The 20,702-nt window shown below is 38.8% G+C and overlaps 3 protein-coding genes across 3 annotated transcripts; all 3 read right to left on the bottom strand.

The window, feature by feature from the left end:
• Positions 1 to 2,561: 2,561 nt before the first annotated feature.
• LOC101605372 (olfactory receptor 502-like) lies at positions 2,562 to 3,506 on the bottom strand. The gene has a single exon (XM_004650896.2). It carries the CDS (start codon positions 3,504 to 3,506, stop codon positions 2,562 to 2,564), a length of 945 nt encoding a protein of 314 aa, XP_004650953.2.
• A 7,583-nt stretch (positions 3,507 to 11,089) lies between these two features.
• LOC101605665 (olfactory receptor 502-like) lies at positions 11,090 to 12,034 on the bottom strand. Its single transcript, XM_004650897.3, has one exon. The coding sequence runs from the start codon at positions 12,032 to 12,034 to the stop codon at positions 11,090 to 11,092; it is 945 nt and encodes a 314-aa protein (XP_004650954.3).
• A 7,723-nt stretch (positions 12,035 to 19,757) lies between these two features.
• On the bottom strand, positions 19,758 to 20,702 carry LOC101598527 (olfactory receptor 502-like). The gene has a single exon (XM_004650696.2). It carries the CDS (start codon positions 20,700 to 20,702, stop codon positions 19,758 to 19,760), a length of 945 nt encoding a protein of 314 aa, XP_004650753.2.

Genomic DNA, 20,702 nt, shown 5'->3' with positions numbered 1-20,702 from the left:
CACCTTATCTTTGTTGCTCAGTATTATTTTAGATATTCGAGGTTTTTTTGTGATTCCAAATGAATTTTTGGATTGTGTTTTTCTATTTCTGTGAAGAATGCCTTTGGAATTTTGATGGGGATTGCATTAAATGTGTAGATTGCTTTTGGTAAGACTGCCATTTTCACAATATTGACTCTTCCAATCCAGGAACAAGGGATGTTTTTCCATTTCCTAGTGTGTTCTGCAATTTCTCGTTTGAGTGTTTTACAGTTTTCATTGAAGAGATCCTTTACTTCCTTGGCTAGGTTTATTCCAAGGTACTTTATTTTCTTTGATGCAATTGTGAATGGGAGTGATTCGCTGATTTCATCCTCTGTATGTTTGTTGTTAGTATATAGGAATGCTACTGATTTTTGTATATTTATTTTGTATCTTGCTACATGGCTGTAGGTGTTTATCAGCTCTAACAGTTTGTTGGTAGAGTCTTTAGGGTCCTTTATATATAGAATCATGTCAAATAAGCCAGAAACAGAAAGATGTTGTATGACCTTACCTACATGTGGTATCTTTTTTAAAAGCCAAATGCATAGAAACAGTCTCTTGGTGGTTATTATGAGTAAGATGTATACAGAATGGGAGATATAGGACAAAATGTATAAAGTTGCAGTTATAAGGAATGAATACATACATAGTGATTCAGTGGATAGTAGAAATAGTACACTTAATAATGGTCTGTTAAATGTTGAAAGCTTTCTGAGGAGTAGATTTTAAGTTCTCTCACCACCAAAAATATGTGAGGTGATGCATATACTATATACATCAAAACATCATGTTTTGCATCTTAAAAATATACCTTTTTGTTCTAAGGAAGGTTCTCATAGTTGAGCCTGGCCAAGATCTTGTCTTCCTGCCTTCATCGCCTCAGTTCTAGGAGGTAAGGAATGTACCTCTAGACTCTGCACAGAAAGTGGCTTTCCTGCTTGTGTTTGGTGTAGGTCATCAACTTTGGGGTCTGGACAAGCACTGTATAACTGAGCTATATCCCAATCCTTTAAGTATTTTAAACCCAAAAAATCATGGGAGGGGGCTAAAGTCCTGGTTTGTGCCACCTCAACCCATCTCAGTAGGTCTATGGTTGGAAGTGACATTGGAGGCTACTGTATTTAGTGGGACTTCTAATTCAGCAAGACAGAGTAGAAAGGAGGCTGGGGAAAGTCAGAACCTCTCCTGGGCCACTGAAAGTTGGGAGAGTGGGAGCATATTGCATTTTTCTTATTTTGTGTGTGTGAACTAAGGCAAATATTGCCCAAGGGTTCTCTGTTCTACTAAGACCACACTTTCCTAGGGATTCTTGTTAAGAAATACAGGCATGTTGGCGTGGTGGCTCATGCCTTTAATCCCAGCACTCAGAAGGCAGAGGTAGGAGGATTGCTGTGAGTTCGAGGCCACCCTGAGACTCCATAGTGACTTCCAGGTCAGCCTGGGCTAGAGTGAGACTCTACCTCAAAAAACCAAAAATAAAAATAAAAAAGAAATACAGGCATAATGGGACTGGTGTTTCATTAAAAAAAAAACTGGTTACCATACTCTAGTTAAGCTCAGATATAAATTTAATGACCTTACTGAGACAAATTGTTGTAAACTAAATGTGAAGTGTCATTTTAAGGTGTAAGCACTGATAATTATGGAGAGAAGCAGCAGATAAATGTTGGTCTTAGAATGTATAAAGCTTAGTGATAAAATGTAGGAATGCAGAAGAAGGATAAAAATCAATCACACTCATTCTTTGGAATCAAGAAACTGATTGGATGATAGGGTCCCTAATTGAAAGTGAGAAAATTAGGGGGTTGATGAGAGAAGACAGAGGAAAATAAGTAAATGTGATACTTATCATCTAAATGTAATAAAAATTCTCAGGGGATGCTGTGCCTGTGGCTCAGTGATAGAACCCTTGGACCAACCAGTCCCCAGATCAATCCTCACTTATCAAATACATATTGTCCCCCTCAGGGAAGCACAATTTACTTAGGGGCATCTCATGAATATTTAGTGGGAAACACTGCATATATTACAAATTTTGGAGCCTGTGAACAGGATCACAGACCTAGCTGCTATGACTGTACAAATCCCAGCCCAATAGAAGAGCTTACTGCAATAAAAAAAAATCTCCAGCAATTTTATTATCTGTTCTACTTTGTCATTTTCTTCCAGAATGTACTTGGTCATGGCTATAGTTACCATGTACATATTAAGGTGAACTGCTGTTGAAAGTGGACATAATCTTAAACAATTGTACATACAATTTGCAGCAAATACTTCACAAATATAATTACACCTGAAAATAATTTTCAGAACAAGATTATTCTATGAGAAATAATTATTGTTGATATACATAAAATATATTTTAAAACCTCAATATTAACCCATGATTTATTACTTGATAGCAGAAATCAATCTTAGATTTATAATAAAATCTCCATACCCAGTTTAATACATTTCAGAACCTATTTTAATAACTGAAACTCAGTATCTATTATTACATCATGACTATGCCAAGTCATGTGAAATAATGCCCATTTTTAAGAAAATGTTTTCCTACCAAGCAGTCTTCTTAGAGCACCCTTAATCTCATTATTCCTCAGGCTGTAGATGAGGGGGTTCAACATGGGGATCACCACCATGTAGAACACGGACACCACCTTGTTCTGGTCAGTGGAGAAGCTGGACTTGGGCATCACATAAATGAATGTGACGGTCCCATAGAACAGAGTGACTGCAATGAGGTGGGAGGTGCAGGTGGAGAAGGCCTTCTGGCGGCCCTCCGTGGAGCGCATCTTCAGGATGGTGATGAGGATGTAGGTGTAGGAGACGGCTATGGCAATCACTGTAGTCACAACCACTGTGCCAGCAGATATTGAAGGAATAACTGTGGAGACACTGACATCAGAACAGGAGAGTTCAACTAAAGGAGCAAAATCACAGAAAAAATGATTAACTGCTTTTGGACCACAGAAGACAAAAGAAAAGAAGGAAATGGTGAAGGAAGAAGCATTAAGAAATGCCCCTACATAAGTTACTGCAAGCAACCGCACACAGACTTGTGAGGACATTTTGAATAAATACAGCAGTGGGCTGCAGATGGCCACAAAGCGATCATAGGCCATGGCAGCAAGAACAAAGCACTCCACTGTCCCAAAGAAAGCGGCTGCGCCAAGCTGGATGGCACATCCCAGGTAGGAGATGGTGTTCCTCTCCACCAGGAAGTTCACAAGCATGTTGGGTGTGACAGAGGACGAAAAGCCCATGTCAGCAGAAGCCAAGTGGCTCAGGAAAAAGTACATGGGGTGATGGAGCTGAGAAGAGAATCTGATAAGAAGGATTGTGCTGAGGTTGCCAAAAACAGTCACCAGGTAGATGCCCAGGATGACCATGAAGAGGATGACCCGCAGGACTGGGTCATCTGTTAAGCCCAGTAAAATGAACTCCGTCACTGCAGTGTGGTTCCCATGTGCCAGGAATTCCATGGGGCAGTGCAGCTGCTGCTGACACAGAGCTGTGATGGACACATAGCATTTATCATTATTATTTATTACTTTGCAATTATTTTTATGTAGTCACATCTTCAACAAACAGTTGGAAGTTATAAACAAACTTAATTCAAGAAAAATTTGAGCTTACATTTGGGGTTTCACTCTGGACACCCAGGGCTCATGTACTCATGCATAAGTCTGCTAAAATGTTTCAACCAGAAATGGAGGAAGTTTGCTTTAAATAATGTATGCATTTGTCTTAAACTTATGGTTATTGTAAAACATATCTGAATGGTTAAATCTAAACCATCAAAAATGTGAAATTTAAGAGAATTATAAAATAGTTATCAGAAGTTTAACAAATGGTTAAAATATACAAGCATGGTATTGTGTAATGAAATTAAGTAATCAGTAAGCTCTTTGAAAGATTTACAGCAGCATGGGAATAAAAATTATATATAATTTTGGGCTGGAGAGATGGCATAACGGTTAAGCGCTTGCCTGCAAAGCCTATGGACCCCTGTTCGAGGCTCAGTTCTCCAGGTCCCACGTTAGCCAGATGCACAAGGGGGCGCTCGCGTCTGGAGTTCGTTTGCAGAGGCTGGAAGCCCTGGCGCACCCATTCTCTCTCTCTCCCTCTATCTGCCTCTTTCTCTCTCTGTCACTCTCAAATAATCAAATAAATAAATAAAAATCTTTAAAAAAGTTATATATAATTTTATTTTTATTTGTATGAAGGGTAGTATTAAGCATGTTATTACTTCTGTTTTATGCTAGAAACACTTAATCTGAAAATGTTATGTAAGAAGTTTGCATGAGAAGTGGTACAATGAGGATTTGAACTGCAGGCAGGGTAACCTCAATCCATTCTTATTTTATTTGAGACACAGAGAGGGAAAGAGAGAGAAAGAGAGAATGGGCACATCAGGGCCTCTAGCCACTGCAAACGAACTCCAGCTGCATGTGCCCTTATGCATCTGGCTTACATGGGACCTGGAGAATCAAACCTGGGCCCTTAGGCTTTGCAGGCATGCACCTTAACCATTAAGCAATCTCTTCTTTAAATAATTATACTATATTGGAGGAGTTATAATAAAGTTTGGAGACATGGCAAGTCAGCTTCTTAGCTTTGATAATTAACACATAAAAGAGGTGCTTTATTTGTGACATAAAGTTTATGAGTTAATCAAGGCTACGCCTTAAGCACTGTATTAAAAGTGTGAAATAAATTTTCTTATTAGAACAGATAAGTAATACCAAGGAATGCACATTAAAATTATGGATGGAGGTATCCATCCTAATTTTATTAAGCAGTTTAAATATTTCAAGTTAAACCATTGTTTTATCAAGTTATTTGCTATAAATTTAATCATCCTGTAAACATATGAATAGCTTTTCGAACATTAATATTATGTGTTTATACACACCAAATCTGTTCCGATGATAACAATGTTCTCTAAGTGGAGTATGATGAAATAAAGTAACGTAATTTTCAAAACAGCACATTGACGAATAAATATTCAACATAAAATTTAGAGAAGTTTACTCAGGTTCACTCAGTCAGGGGCCAGATGGAGTCTAACCTCCTGAGATGTTGGCTCTGTATACCTGTGTTATATACCTGTGTTTGTATCTGGACCTGTGATATTGGAACATACAAGCCAAAGGAGCAATTCAAAGCAAGTGAATTTCTGAGCCTTTTCACTGGGTATGAAGTTTAGAAACTGCAGGTTTCTGGTCTTAAGAGTGAGGAAATAAGGAATCATTGAGAACTGAGTCAAACTTGTTTATTAACAGGAATTTGACTACAGAAATATTTGACTCAGCTAATTTTTTTCTAGTTGATTCTTTGATACCATGGCTGATAAATACACATATATTCTCAGGAGGGAAAATATTCTCTGATGGTAAACAACAAAATCAGCAAAGGACACTTTTACCTGTAATGCCAAATCTTACCTCTGAAAAAAGGAATTCATTTTAAAGTATGAAATACAAGATTCCTACAATTTTATAGATGCTACATTGCTTTCTGTTTTTCATTGGGGATAAGTCTCTGTAGAGTCTATGGACTCAAATGTGAATTAATATACACTAGGGTCATTAGCACAATCTCAGATGGATACAGAGCACTTCACTTCATATGAACACAACTAACTTTTAAGGAGTCTTCCAATCTAAAGTGATCTTTTCTACTTAATACAAGTACTTGTGAACTTTCATTTGATGATTATTAGAATCATATGAATCAGGTAAACATTGGTTTTAATTTTATTTGATATTTTAGAGTATACTAAACCATAAACACAGTATTGACTTCTTTAGTTTATTTCATTCAATGTCTGTTCACTTCAGTAAATACTTTGTTTTGATGGATGCACTGTCCTCCATAAGGTAGACACATGGAGTAATATAGGAAAGATAAAAATGTAAAGTTGAAGTTTTTTTTTGGAAGGAAAGAGTTTATTTCTGCTTACAATTCCAGAGAGTCATCATGAGAATACATCATGGCAGAAGCTTGAGGCAGCTGGTGACTCACTATAGTAGTAAGCTTTCTATTGCTGGGATGAACTTCCAAACCAGGCACAGTTGTGGAAGGAAGGGAATTTATTTGAAGCTAACAGATTTAAGGGAAGTTCCATGATGGTAGAAGAAGCTGGTCCCCTTTCACAGGTACACGCCGAGAGAGAATGCAGCCACCAGCACCATAAACAAGCACACTCTAGAGACGCCAGGTAGATCTCATGCATTTTGCATATCTTTAGTCTGGAATTCCACATTTACTCTCACACCTTAGGGCTGGACCCTGGGATTTACCCACAGTAACACCAAGTTACAAGCTTGAATAAAACTCGCGAATCTATTGAAACTACCATAACAGATTCATAACTATCTCACATTGTATATTATTTTCAGTTCAAATTCAAAGATCCCATAGTCTTCACCAACTTAAAATAGTTTCAAAGTCCCAAGTCTCATCTGAGATTTAAGATTCTCCCTTAGCTGTGAGGCCTATAAAATCCAAACAAGTTATATACTTTCAACATATAAAGGAACACAGTAATATTTGCAACTGCTATAAGGTGTAACAAGGAGAGATGGGACCAATTAAAACTCAATAAACATCAAGGAAACATCAAACATTGGCAGTTTAAATCTGATATCATAAACAGTGACTGACATTCTGAGCTCCAGTTGGGCTGAGTAGCCAGGTAAAACTTCCATCCTGAGCCAACAGAGCTCCATGATAGTCGCTGCCCAGTGCTGGTGTAACCGAAAGACTTCCAGTCTTCATGCAAATCGTGGTCCATCTTCCCGTGGCTTCACTGGCCCCATCTCGACAGCTGCTCCTGAAACTGTGTGCACTTCATGACCCGCTCCATGCACTTTTATATATTTTATTTATTTATTTGAGAGAGAAATAGAGAGAGAGAGAGAGAGAGAGAGAGAGAGAGAGAGAGAGAGAGAGAGAGAGGGAATTGGTGTGCCAGTGCCAGGGCCTCCAGCCAGTGCAAATGAACTCCAGACACATGTGCCCTCTTGTGCATCTGCTTATGTGGGTCCTGGAGAATTGAACTGGGATTCTTTGGCTTTGCAGGAAAGCACCTTAACCACTAAGCCATCTTTCCAGCCCTCCGTGCATTTTTCATGCTTCTGAAACCAAAACCAGGTGTGCAGGACACAGCCATATTCTTTTAAAATATTTTTATTTATTTATTAGAGACAGAGAGAGGACGGAGAGAGAGATACTGAGAGCGAGAGAGAATGGGTGCACCAGGGCCTCCAGCCACTGCAAACAAACTCCAGATGCATATGCCACCTTGTGTATCTGGCTTACATGGGACCTGGAGAATCAAACCTGGGTCCTTAGGCTTCGCAGGCAAACGCGTGAACTGCTAAGCCATCTCTCCAGCCCACAGCCATATTCTTAATTCAGGGATAAAATAAATCTTGACCTTGAAGAGCAGGTTCCTTCTTTTCAGTCAACTCAAAAGAGTTTGCATTTTTACCATCCAGTGTTTCCTTGGGCATCCTTTATGTTGTTTTAATGTAAAGTAGTCAGGTCATCTTCCTCCCAAATGCTAATGTATTTGACAATAGCCACTTGTTACCAGCTTCAGTACTCCTAATTTTAAACTTGCTTAAGTTTTTCCAATTTAAATCTTAAATTTCTCCTTTCCATATCTTTAGTCAAATACATCAGTCCACTATGAATATAACCTTGATCAAACTCTCTGGGCATGAGTAGCAGAATGCAGCCAGCCCTTATGCCAGTAGACCATTTCAACAGTCTTTCCTTTAAGCAAAGCCTCCAAATACAATTCTCTCTGCACTTTGAATTTTCAAGTTTTCACCAGAATAGTCCATAAAACTTGGCTTTCTGCTCTAGAAGGCATTTTCAGTTGCAAGTACCAAGTCCATACCGGTTACTCCAACACAAAAGTTCCAAAAGACCAAAACACTCATGGTCAGATTCATCACACAGCAACAACAACCCATGCTCTGGTATCAATTCTGTTGTAGTCAGCTTTATGTGGCTGGGATGAATCTCTAAACCAGGCACAAGTTATGAGAGAAAGAGATTTATTAAAGCTTACAGATCCAGGGGAAGTTCCATAATGGTGGAAGAAGTTGGCCCCCTTTCACACTCAGAGATCCAAAGAAAAAAGAAAAAAAAACCACCACCAACACCATAAGCCCATAAGCAAGCACACTCCAGGACCCCCAGGCAGAGCTCAAGCATTCTAGATATGCCCCCACACCTTAGGGCTGCACCCTAGCATCTACCCACAGTGACACCAAGTTGCAAGATTGACGAAAATTCCTGAATATATTGGAGAGCCTCCATTCACACTACCACACTCACATTCAGCACGGAAAGATGCATCAAAGATGAGGGTTTAAAAATTTTTATTTTGGTATGCTTGTAATATGTAGTGTATGGATTCTAGTATCTGATGTGATTATATGCTGTGGAGCTGGCCTTAAACCCCGTGAGAAAGAAATTAGTTTGTACCCATTTAGGTCATGGCACTATGTCACAGTGAGGCACACCTCGCCTGGGATATTGGTATGGCTGGGGAATGCAGTTTCCATGGTTGATCAGGATGGTTGGAACCATTTTGCCCCAGCAGTTGTACAAGTTTAAACTTTATCCAAAAATTCTTCTTCAGAGTGTATAAAAAAGGAAGGGAAATCAGCACCACACGGAGATATGTAAATTATCTTGATAATTCTTGCACAATTCAGGGTACACAAGACATGGAAACAATCAAAATCTGTCTATGACAAGTGGATAGAGAAATTAGGACATGTATATAAATGAATATTATTAAGTAGTAAATAAAGTTTCCTCCCATGTAGAAACAGCCCATTAGTGGTTATCAGGTGTTTGGGGTGTGGATAACAGGAAGTAAAAAAAAAAAACAACAGAGTGTAAAGTTGCAAATATAAATTTTGAATGTCTAGGAATGCAGTGGACAATGTGTAATGTAGTTAAATATTTATGTTATATGCTTGACATTTTCTAAAGAGTAGATTTAAAAAATATTTTTATTCTATTTTATTTATTTATTTGAAAGAGAGAGAGAGAGAAAGGGAGATAGAGAATGGATGTGCCAGGTGCTAGGGCCTTTAACCGCTGCAAACAAACTCCAGATGTACGCACCACCTTGTGCATCTGGCTTATGTGGGTCCTAGGGAACCAAATCTGGGTTTTTTGGCTTTGCATGCAAGTACCTTTACTGCTAAGCCACCTTTCCAACCCTAAATAGTAGATTTTAAATACTTAGCCGGGCGTGGTGGCGCACGCCTTTAATCCCAGCACTTGGGAGGCAGAGGTAGGAGGATTGCTGTGAGTTCAAGGCCACCCTGAGAGTCCATAGTGAATTCCAGGTCAGCCTGGGCCAGAGTGAGACCCTACCTCGAAAAACCAAAAAAAATAAAAATAAATAAAATAAAATAAAATAAAATAAAATAAATAAATAAATACTCTATCACCAAAACAATGTGAGGTGATGGTAAGCTTATGTACATCAAATTAGCATGTACTGCATCTTAAAAATATCCCTTTTCCCTTTGAGAAAGTTTCTCACATCTGAGGCTGGCTAATGTATTGTAATCATCCTGCCTTCATGTAAGGTGCCAGAAGATTAGGTATGTACCATAATACCCTGAATATAAAATGTTTTTTTCTGTTTGTGTTTAGTATAGTATAGTTTACGAAATCTCAGGATATGACAAGCACTATATTGCTGAAATGCATCCAAAACTTTTTACAATCTTTGAACATGCAAAAATGAGGGAGAAGGTGAGAGCTCTGAATAGTGTCACCTCAATCCATCTCACTAGGATCGTCACTGCCAGGTGACATCTGTGGTTCATTTTCCCAGTGGAACTCCTGGTCCAGTAAGACAGAGTAAACAGGAGGGTAGGGTAAAATCTGCCTCTCTCTTCTGCTCACCGAAATCTGGCAGAATGGAAAGGTTCCATATTTTCAGCAGTTTCTATTTTCATTACCAAAGGGTTTTCTGTTCTGCTAAAACCACTGTTTCCTAGAAGTTCTTGTTAAGAATTAATGCTTATTGGGACCAGTGTTTCACCAAACATCACTCATCACATCCTAGTCAAGTTGACCATGAACTTAACCATCTTACAGGTACAAGTATGTAAACTAAATATGAAGGGTCTGCTTGAAGTAGAAACACTGACAATCATGGAGAGAAGCAGTAGATAAGTATTTGTCTCAGAATGTATGAAACTTGTTGATCCAATATAGGTGTACAGAGGAGGAAGAGAAATAAATTACTCTCATGCTTCAGAATCAATAAACTGGTTAGCATTGAGTCCCTAACTGGATGGGAGTTAATTGGGGGGGAACAGAGAAGAAAAATAAAGAAAAATAAGTGTGGTAGTTATTATAATCTAGAGGTCAAGAAGATTCATAGGGGCTCAGTGTTAGAACACTTATACACACTAGGTCCTGGGAATAATCCCAACTATCACAGAGAATGTTTCTCAGGGACAGTGACTATTCATGAGCATTTTATTTTCTATGTGGCCCACCCCATGGATAATAATGTTAGAGTCCAAGGAAAAGAACACAGACCTAACTGTTATGGTTATATAATCCTCACACATATGTGTAACCTTACTGTAATAAAAGAAATCTCCAGAAATTTTATTTTATATTCTCATTTTCCATTTTCTTGTAAAAATAACTTATTCATGAGTATACTTACTATGCACACCATAGGTTGAGCTTCTGTTGAAAGTGGACACACTAGTTGTATAAGAAAAATACTTAAAAATATAAATGCAATGGAAAAGAGTTTTCAGGATATGATATTTATGGGAGACAGTTGGTTACTAATGACTGTAGATATTTATAAAACAAAACCTACTATTATTCACCCTGTGATATGAGAAAATTTATCCTCCTCATTTACTATAAAAGCTCCATATCCAGGTAAATATGTGTATCAAAACCTATTTCAACCACTGACACACAGCTAGCGTCTGTTATTATGTCCACAGATATCATGATTACACCAAGTCTCAGGAAATAACAGAGGTCTCTAAGAAAATATTTTTCTACCAAGGTGTCTTTTCAGGGCTCCCTTAATCTCATTATTTCTCAGGCTGTAGATGAGGGGGTTCAACATGGGGATTACCACCATGTAGAATACGGACACCACCTTGTTCTGGTCAGTGGAGAAGCTGGACTTGGGCATCACATAAATGAATGTGACGGTCCCATAGTACAGAGTGACGGCAGTGAGGTGGGAGGTGCAGGTGGAGAAGGCCTTGTGGCGGCCCTCAGTGGAGCGCATCTTCAGGATGGTGATGAGGATGTAGATGTAGGAGACGGCTATGATAATCACTGTAGTCACAACCACTGTGCCAGTAGAAATTGAGGGTATAATTGCAGAGACTGTAACATCAGAACAGGAGAGTTCAACTAAAGGAGCAAAATCACAGTAAAAATGATTGATTCTCTTTGGTCCACAGAAGATAAAAGAAAAGAAGGAAACGGTAAAGCAGCAAGCATTAAGAAAACCACCTACATAGGCTACTGCAAGTAAATGGACACAGACTCGTGTGGACATTCTTGTTGAGTAAAGCAGTGGGCTGCAGATGGCCACAAAGCGATCATAGGCCATGGCAGCCAAAAGGAAGCACTCCATTGTCCCAAAGAAAGCAGCTGTGCCATGCTGGATGCCACATCCCAGGTAGGAGATGGGGTTCCTCTCCACCAGGAAGTTCACAAGCATGTTGGGTGTGACAGAGGATGAACAGCCTATGTCAGCAGAAGCCAAGTGGCTCAGGAAAAAGTACATGGGGTGATGGAGCTGAGAAGAGACCCTGATGAGAAGGATTGTGCTGAGGTTTCCAGACACAGTCACTAGGTAGATGCCCAGGATGACGATGAAGAGGAAGACTCGCAGGACTGGGTCATCTGTTAAGCCCAGTAAAATGAACTCCGTCACTGCAGTGTGGTTCCCATCTGCCAGGAAATCCATGGGACAGTGCAGCTGCTGCTGACACAGAGCTGTGATGGACGCATGACATGAAAACATTTATGAACATATGGTTTCACTTTCATTTATGCATGGATTGTAGTTATTAAAAACAAATACATAATTGAAGTTACAATTTGCACTACTGTTCATATTTGTGTATATTTCTTTTTTCTCTTTTTGTTGTTTTTATTTTTATTTATTTAAGAGCGACAGACAGAGGAAGAGGCAGAGAGAGAGAGAGAGAGAGAGAGAGAGAAAATGGGCGTGCCAGGGCCTCCAGCCACTGCAAACAAACTCCAGACTTGTGCACCCCCTTGTGCATCTGGCTAACGTGGGTCCTGGGGAATTGAGCCTTAGACCAGGGTCCTTAGGCTTCACAGGAACTGCTTGACCTCTAACCCATCTCTCTAGCCCTATTTGTGCATATTTCTATGTATTTATACTTTGCTTGCATATTTATGCATAATTAATGTGCTTAAAAATGTTTAAAACATAGGCTGGAGAGATGGTTTAGCAATTATGGCATTTACCTGCAAAGGCAAGGGACCCAGGTTTGATTCACCAGGACCCAGGTAAGCCAGATGCACAAGGTGGCACATGCATCTGGAGTTAAATTGCAGTGCCTGGAGGCTCTGGCATGTCCATTCTCTCTCTCTTTCACTCTCTGCCTCTTTCTCTCTCAAATAAATAAATAAAATAATTATTAAAAATTAAAACAGAAATTTGCTTAAAAGAATCTACACATTTTCTTTGATCTATAAAACATACCTGATTGGCTGAAAAGCTTAGAATTTAAAAATGTGACTTATGGAAATGGTAAAATAATTATCATACAGCAAAGGATTGAAATGTACAAATAAAATGTTATGTAATGGGCTGGAGAGGTGGCTTAGCAGTTAAGTGCTTGCCTGTGAAGCCTTAGGACCCCAGTTTGAGGCTTGATTCCCCAGGACCCACATTAGCCAGATGCACAAGGGGGCACAGGCATCTGGAGTTCGTTTGCAGTGGCTGGTGGCCCTGGCTTGCTCATTCTCTCTCTCTCTCTCTCTCTCTCTCTCTCTCTCTCTCTCTCTCTCTCTCTCTCTCCCTCTCTGCCTCTTTCTCCTTGTCTGTTGCTCTGAAATAAATAAATAAAATAAACAAAAAAAAAAGTTATGTCATGACTTGACTAATCTCTAATGCTACTTGAATAGATGCTTAGTAACACATGAGTATAGGGTTAAAATTTATGTGTAATTCTATTTTTATTTCCATGAAGTATAGTTTTAAGCATTATTATTAGTTCCATTTATTTTGGGAACAAATTACTTTGAACATGTTAAAAAGTTATGGTTTCATATGATGTGGTAGGACTGGGATTTGAACCCCAACAATGTTGAACTTGGTCTATTTCTTTACAAATGAAACTAAATTAGAGGAGTTGCAATGAAGATGGGGGCACATGGCAGGTCAGCATTTCAGGTTTTTGAGCATTAACACATAAAAGAGACACTTTCTTACTGACATCATTTAATGAAAACTATCAGTTAAATGCACCATGCCTTAAGGACAGTATTTAAGATAGAACTGTGTTTTCTTTTTAGAACTGGTAAGAAATGAATGAAATTATAGGTGGAAACACCTATTTGTAAATTTATTAAATAGCTTAGTATTTCATTTAAATCATTGTTTCAACAAATCATCTGAGGTATCAATCTAACTACCATGTAAAGTTATGAATAGCATTTGGAACATTATCATTATTAAGACTTGTCTAAACATGCACACCAAATCTATTCTCAGGGTAACAATATTCTCTTAAGTGAGGTACGATGGAATGATTTGATGTGATTTTCAACAGAGCACATTAGTGAATAAATATTCAGTTTGCAAGTTAAGATATTTATCCAGGTTCACGCAGCCTGGGGCCAGGTGGATTCTCACCTCCTGAGATACTGGCTTTATTTCCCTGTGCGTGTCTAGTGTCTAGGCCTGGGATGCTGGAGCTTTCAGTCAATAAAACAAGTCAGTCTTTCCGCCAGACATTTACTGAGAATAAGCCAACAAGCATTTCAAAGCTAATTGCTGAGCCTTTTAATGAGTGTAAAGCTTAGAAACTATTAAAAATATTAAGTGTGAAGAAGTAAGGAATCTTCGAAAACCGAGTTAGGCTTGATAATTCACAGGAATTTGAGTACAGAACTAGTTGATTCAGCTAAAATGTTTTCTTTATCCCCGTTGTTTGCCTTATTCCATCTGACTTGATTCCCAGCCATGGCTCATACATACAGATACATTTTCAAGGAGGAAAGTATTCTCCAAAGATAAAGGAAAATCAACAAAAGATATTTTTACTTGCCATAGCAAAATCTTACCTCTGGAAATGAGAATCCATTTTAAAGTATAAAATACAAGGCTGGTATGATTTTATAGTTGCAACACTGTCTTTTATTGTTTATCATTGGGGATATGTCTCCAAAGAGCCTGTGGACTCAAATGTGAATTCACATACACCAAGGTCATTATCACATTCTCAGATGAATATTAGCACTTCATAGCATATTAACACAACTAGTCGTCAAGGAGTCTGTTAATAAAGTGATCTTTTCTGTTTAATACAATTACTAGTGAAGTTTTATTTGGTAATTATTGAAAGTACATGATAGCAAGGTATCTGAGGGAAATGTTTGCTTAAATTTTATTTGATATTTCAAGTTAAGAGTATACTAAATCTTAAACACAGGATGGATGTCTTTGCTTTCTTTCATTCAATGTCTGTTCAGTCCAATACGTACTTTGTAATGATGGATGTACTATCCTCTAAGAGACACCTTAAATAACACAGGAGGAATAGATGTAAAGTTGAGTGTTGTTAATGTTTTATTTTGGTGAATATGTAGTGTGAGCCTGAATATGTGTAGGTGAATATTCATGCCATCTGTGTGTGCGTGTGTGTAAATATATCTGGGGGTCTTTCTCTCTGACTCTGTCCATTTATTTCTCTGAGACATGGTTTCAAGTGAACCTGAAGCTCACCTGTTTTCACTTAGCCTGCTTGACAGTGAGTTCTAGAGAACCTTCTGACTCTGCCACCCTCAACACTGGGGTCACTGGCATGTTTGGCCATACCAATCTTTTTAGTAGGTGCTGAGGATGAACTTGGCTTCTCATGTAGCATACATTCTTACACACTGAGCCATATCTCAGTATCCTAAAGTTGAGATTACAATTATTTACCAGGCACTTTTAACTCCAGACACAAAATGGCCTGGATATACGTGGCCTCACAGTGTTTGACACTACCTACACAAGACCATCATAACAGGAGGAAAAGATCACGACATCAAAATAAAAGAGAGACTGATTGAGAGGAGGAGGGGATATGATGGAGAGTGGAGTTTCAAAGGGGAAAGTCGGGGGAGGGAGGGATTACCATAGGATATTGCTTACAATCTTGGAAGCTGTTAATAAAAAAAATAAAAATAATTTTAATAGCCAACGGTATAAAATGTTAATGCTATAGAGAGAACTGTAGCACAGGGGCCTCCAAAGTAAGAATTACTACCTTAGTATATGTACCTTGAACAGGTAACAACTGGTTTGGCCAGTTATGTTATGATGGAGAATAATAGACACTTTGATCTTCAGCTTGCAGACTTAGTCCAACTATTTTGGTCATCCTAATTTTATAAAGCCATAGCTTAATTGTTGATCTCTGAACAATAACTGAATTTTATTCAAGCTTCCTCTGCAAAGCTCTCTACTTAACACTTAGTATATATTATCTCATTTTATCCTTCCAGTGATCTGGTGGGCTATTTCTACTATAATAATTTAAAGATGAGAGAAATGAGGCTTAGTTTAATCTACTTTTCCAAACAACATTTATTGAGCACAATTAAGCCCATGTTTAGGATTTGGGTCAAAATGGATACTACAATATGAAGTGTGAACTGTTACTGTCACCAACACTTAAATGCTTCAGTAATGACAAATAAGGATTCATAGAAAGATGTAGCAAAATCATTTGTCCATTAGTCCTCTCAAGAATTATTTTGCACAACTATATTCTGGAGACTGAGTAAACTCTGAAGACGGGTTAGTGGATTCAAGGTTTTAATTTTTTTTTTTTTAAATTTCAGATGAGAAGACACTACAGAACAAAGAAATGATTTAAATAGAGAACATGGTAGGTGGTTGTTGTGTGACTTTCCCTGGCGGGATGTAACCAGAGGTCTACTCACCCCACACAAGGGAGCAATGACAGGCCAAAGAAATGATTCCACCCAAGTCTAGCTTAGGTAACCAATGAGATATTGGGTTTTACTTACAGAAGTAAGGGTGAGGTGTTGGGCCCTGAAAGGCCTAGGCGTGAGGCCTAGTGGAACTTCCTGAGCCTAGCTAAAGTTTGGCGACCTGTCTCTGGCCAGCTATGACTCAGCAGGATGCCTAAGGGCTTCTGGCCTGCTACTTCCTCGTGGTAATTGTAATTACCATTTCAATAGTTAAAGTTTACTATTGGCCCTTACCTCTTCTCCCACCCTAAAATCCCCGCCTTCATCCCCAACATGATATAGGCAACTGCTCAGAGTAATAAAGCGAGTTGTTCCTGCATTGCAAAGACTCCCGACTCAGTGTGGTTTTTCTCCGGTGGCCAGGAGAGGTTTCTGGGTCGTCCGACGCTCATCATCCCCTCAACCCCTAGGGAGGAACCAGCAGGCCTGGTCCTTCCCTCGGCACTACCTGTGCGGGAAGGAGCCCCGCAGTGAGGGTTCTCTTATAGGAGCATGGGTGACTCAAGAGATGCTGACTCACTGGAGAGGCCCCCTCACCATGAGTGCTGGCTGAATCCCAAAGCTGTACTTCTGGAGCCTCCTGCACATATTGGTCGCTCAGCTGGTCAGAGGGTCTCTTCTCTCTAGCAACCTTTACTGTTTTTACAACCTTGGGGAGGGTCCTTATAATGTCTTAACTTTAAGATACTTTATAATATTGTATATTTCATGTAATTTCTGAGTCTTATGAGTCTCCTTTCTCCATCTGTGACAGAATATTTAACTTTGGAGGATATACCAACACATTACCCCTTCCTCAAGCTCTTAAATTTATTACAACCCTTTTACCGCAATTTTCAATGAATTTTAGAGCTGCAATGTATGTCTAATTATGTGTTCTGCATTGTTCACCAAGCATTGTTCTACTATACCATAGCAAAGGCTCATATTCTCAAGATTTTGGCCGGTTTTGAGTCCCTATAGTACACCTCCTATTTAAAAAAAAAAAAAAGAATGTTGGCCACAGTCATAATCTATAGGCATAAACACAAATATTAAGAATGCAGTTTTTTGGGGGAGTCAGGGAGGGTATTACCATGGGATTAACTGTTGCATTCATAACCCATAACCCCATAAAGAATATGAGGGCCCTCAGCGGAAAGGGTGGGAAGAGGGGATGTGACAGGACAGTATGAGAGGAATAGGACCAACACAGGATTTGTTTGTACAGTAAAGTGTCTTAGAAAAAGAAAAAGAAAAAGAAATCTGGCTCTGGACCAGGATAAACTTCTGACCAAAAGGAATAATCAGACATTTAAATGGTAAGCAAGATCAACCCTAAAGTAAGGTTTTTGTTTTATTTCTTTTATTTATTTATTTTTTATTTTTGTTTGTTTGTTTTGAGGTAGGGTATCACTCTATCTCAGGCTGACCTGGAATTCACCATGTAGTCACAGGGTGGCCTTGAACTCATGGTGATCCTCCTACCTGTGCCTCCCAAGTGTTGGGATTAAAGACATGTGCCACCATGCCCAGCCCTAAAGTATTATTTTTAAAGCTTTTATTATTTTCACTATAAAAGTAATGCAATGATGCCATAAAATACTATGATTGTAATTTTTCTATTTAAATTTATTTCTCTTTGTTTATGCAGTTTTTATTTTTACCTAGAATGACTATGACATGGATCTTAATTACTAGTTAATGAAATCAGGATTATAAAATTATAATTACTTTATAAACATAATAATGGCTACAACTTGTCATTCTATCTACCCCCAAGAGCATGTGTCTGAGAAGATGTTACACTGTTAAGAGGATATGATCTTGACACTTTCCTTCACCTGTTATGACTGTTAATACCCTCTAAGATAGTTATACCCAGGAGAATCAATGGAACCAGACAAAGTTATATATGTATATATAGATATAATTTATGAAGACACATATAATGATATGCATAAGTATATATACATTCAAATCCCATATACTCTGAGAGAGATTTTAAGGAATTGCTCTTGTAATTCACACATGCTGAGTGAGGGAGATAGGAAGGAAAGAAGAAGAAGGGGAGAGAATGAGGAAGAGGAGGCAGAGAGATTAATGAATTGTACAACTGGTCCAAACCCTACTGTGCAGGTGAACAGCTTGAAAATACTGACAGTGGTAATGTTTTAGGAGTCTTAAGTCCAGGGTCAGACTGAATAAAGAGTTTTTTCTCTTCAGAATATCTCATTCTTTAAGCTCCTTAGCTGACTGCCAGTGAGTGCTAAATGCTAAGCACATCTAATAATACCATGAAGGGTATATTGGGACTATGTTTGACCAAACATCAGAGAAACAACATCATATTCAATTTGGTACCAAAAATTAAGTATCCTACTTATATGATTTCTTATTTACTGATAAGCTAAATAAAAGAGACAGCTTGAGGTAGTGATAGATATGGAGAGAAGCTGTATATAAATCTTGCACTCAGAATAAAAAATTTAGAGATCTGATGTAAGAATGTAGAGAAAGGAGAGAAATAAATTACTCTCACAATTCTGAATCAATATACTTATTAGCATAGAGGGTCCCTAACTTATGAGAAGTTGATAATGAATATGATGACAGAGAAAGATAAATATTGTAGATGCTCTTTAGCATATAGGGGTAAATTTAGACACTCAGGAGAAGCTGTGGCTGTGGCTCAGTGATAGAACACTGGGACCTTCACAGAGAATGTTTATCAAGGAAGCACAATGCCTGGTAGCAGCTCTTCCTTTTCTTCCTTGGGAACTTTCCCATGTATAATCAGTGCTGGAGTCTGAGGGCAGGAGCATGGACCTAACTACTATACATGCACACAATACCCATCTTGACTGACGATGGGAACTATAATGGAAACATCTTCAGCAATTTTATTTTCTGTTCTACGTTGTCAATTTCTCTCAGACCGTACTTGGTGAGGAATTCAGTGACCATGCACACCTCAGGGTGAGATGCTGTTGAAAGTGGACAAAAATCTTAAAAAGAATTATACACACACTATCCTCAATTGTTTATAGCAGATCATCTTAAAAATATGAACACAAAAGTGATTAGATCATAATAGAAGGTAGTACACTTGGAAAGAAGAGGATTTCAGTATAGGGGGGATGTGAGAAAAGTAAGATGGTTAGATGGGATTATATTCATGTATATTATCTATATGTATGGAATTTGTCAACGAAAGGATTAAAAAATGAGCACAATTGACAAGAATTTTCAGGGTACAACTTGCTATTCTTGACTATAAATTTATTGGATAAAACTATGAACCTATGATACAATATTTGTTTCAGAAAGTCTACCTTATAAATTTAGTAAATCATTGTCTATCCTATTAAATATATATCAAATGATGCTTCAATAATAGATACACTTTTTTATTATTGTGTCTATGAGATATCATTACTATACCAAGTCCTGTGAAGTAATGGCCATTCCTAAGAAAATAGTTTCCCATCAAGCTTTTTCTTCAGCGCATTCTTAATCTCATTATTCCTGAGACTATAGATGAGGGGGTTCAACATGGGGATCACCACAACATAGAATACAGATAACACCTTATTCTGCTCAGTAGAGAAGCTGGACTTGGGCATCACATAAATTAATGTGACTGTCCCAAAGAACAGAGTGACGGCAGTGAGGTGGGAGGTGCAGGTGGAGAAGGCCTTGTGGCGGCCCTCCGTGGAGCGCATCTTCAGGATGGTGGTGAGGATGTAGATGTAGGAGATGCCTATGACAATCACTGTGGCCACAATGACTGTGCCAGTAGAAATGGAGGAAACAACTATGTAGACACTGACATCAGAACAGGAGAGTTCAACCAAAGGAGCAAAATCACAGAAGAAATGATTGATTTTATTTGGTCCACAGAAGACAAAAGAAAAGAAGGAAAGGGTGAAGGAGGAAGCATTAAGAAAACCACCTACATAGGCTACTACAAGTAAATGGACACAGACTCGTGTGGACATTTTGGTTGAGTAAAGCAGTGGGCTGCAGATGGCCACAAAGCGATCATAGGCCATGGCAGCCAGAATGCAGCACTCCACTGTCCCAAAGAAAGCAGCTGCGCCAAGCTGGATGCCACATCCCAGGTAGGAGATGGTGTTCCTCTCCACCAGGAAGTTCACAAGCATGTTGGGTGTGACAGAGGATGAATAGCCTATGTCAGCAAAAGCCAAGTGGCTCAGGAAAAAGTACATGGGGTGATGGAGCTGAGAAGAGACCCTGATGAGAAGGATTGTGCTGAGGTTGCCAAACACAGTCACCAGGTAGATGCCCAGGATGACGATGAAGAGGATGACCCGCAGGACTGGGTCATCTGTTAAACCTACTAAAATGAACTCCATCACTGCAGTGTGGTTCCCATCTGCCAGGAAATCCAT

The sequence above is a fragment of the Jaculus jaculus genome, chromosome 3 (assembly GCF_020740685.1).
Source record: "Jaculus jaculus isolate mJacJac1 chromosome 3, mJacJac1.mat.Y.cur, whole genome shotgun sequence".
NCBI classification, from domain to species: domain Eukaryota; kingdom Metazoa; phylum Chordata; class Mammalia; order Rodentia; family Dipodidae; genus Jaculus; species Jaculus jaculus.
This window is presented reverse-complemented; position numbering and strand designations above follow the sequence as displayed.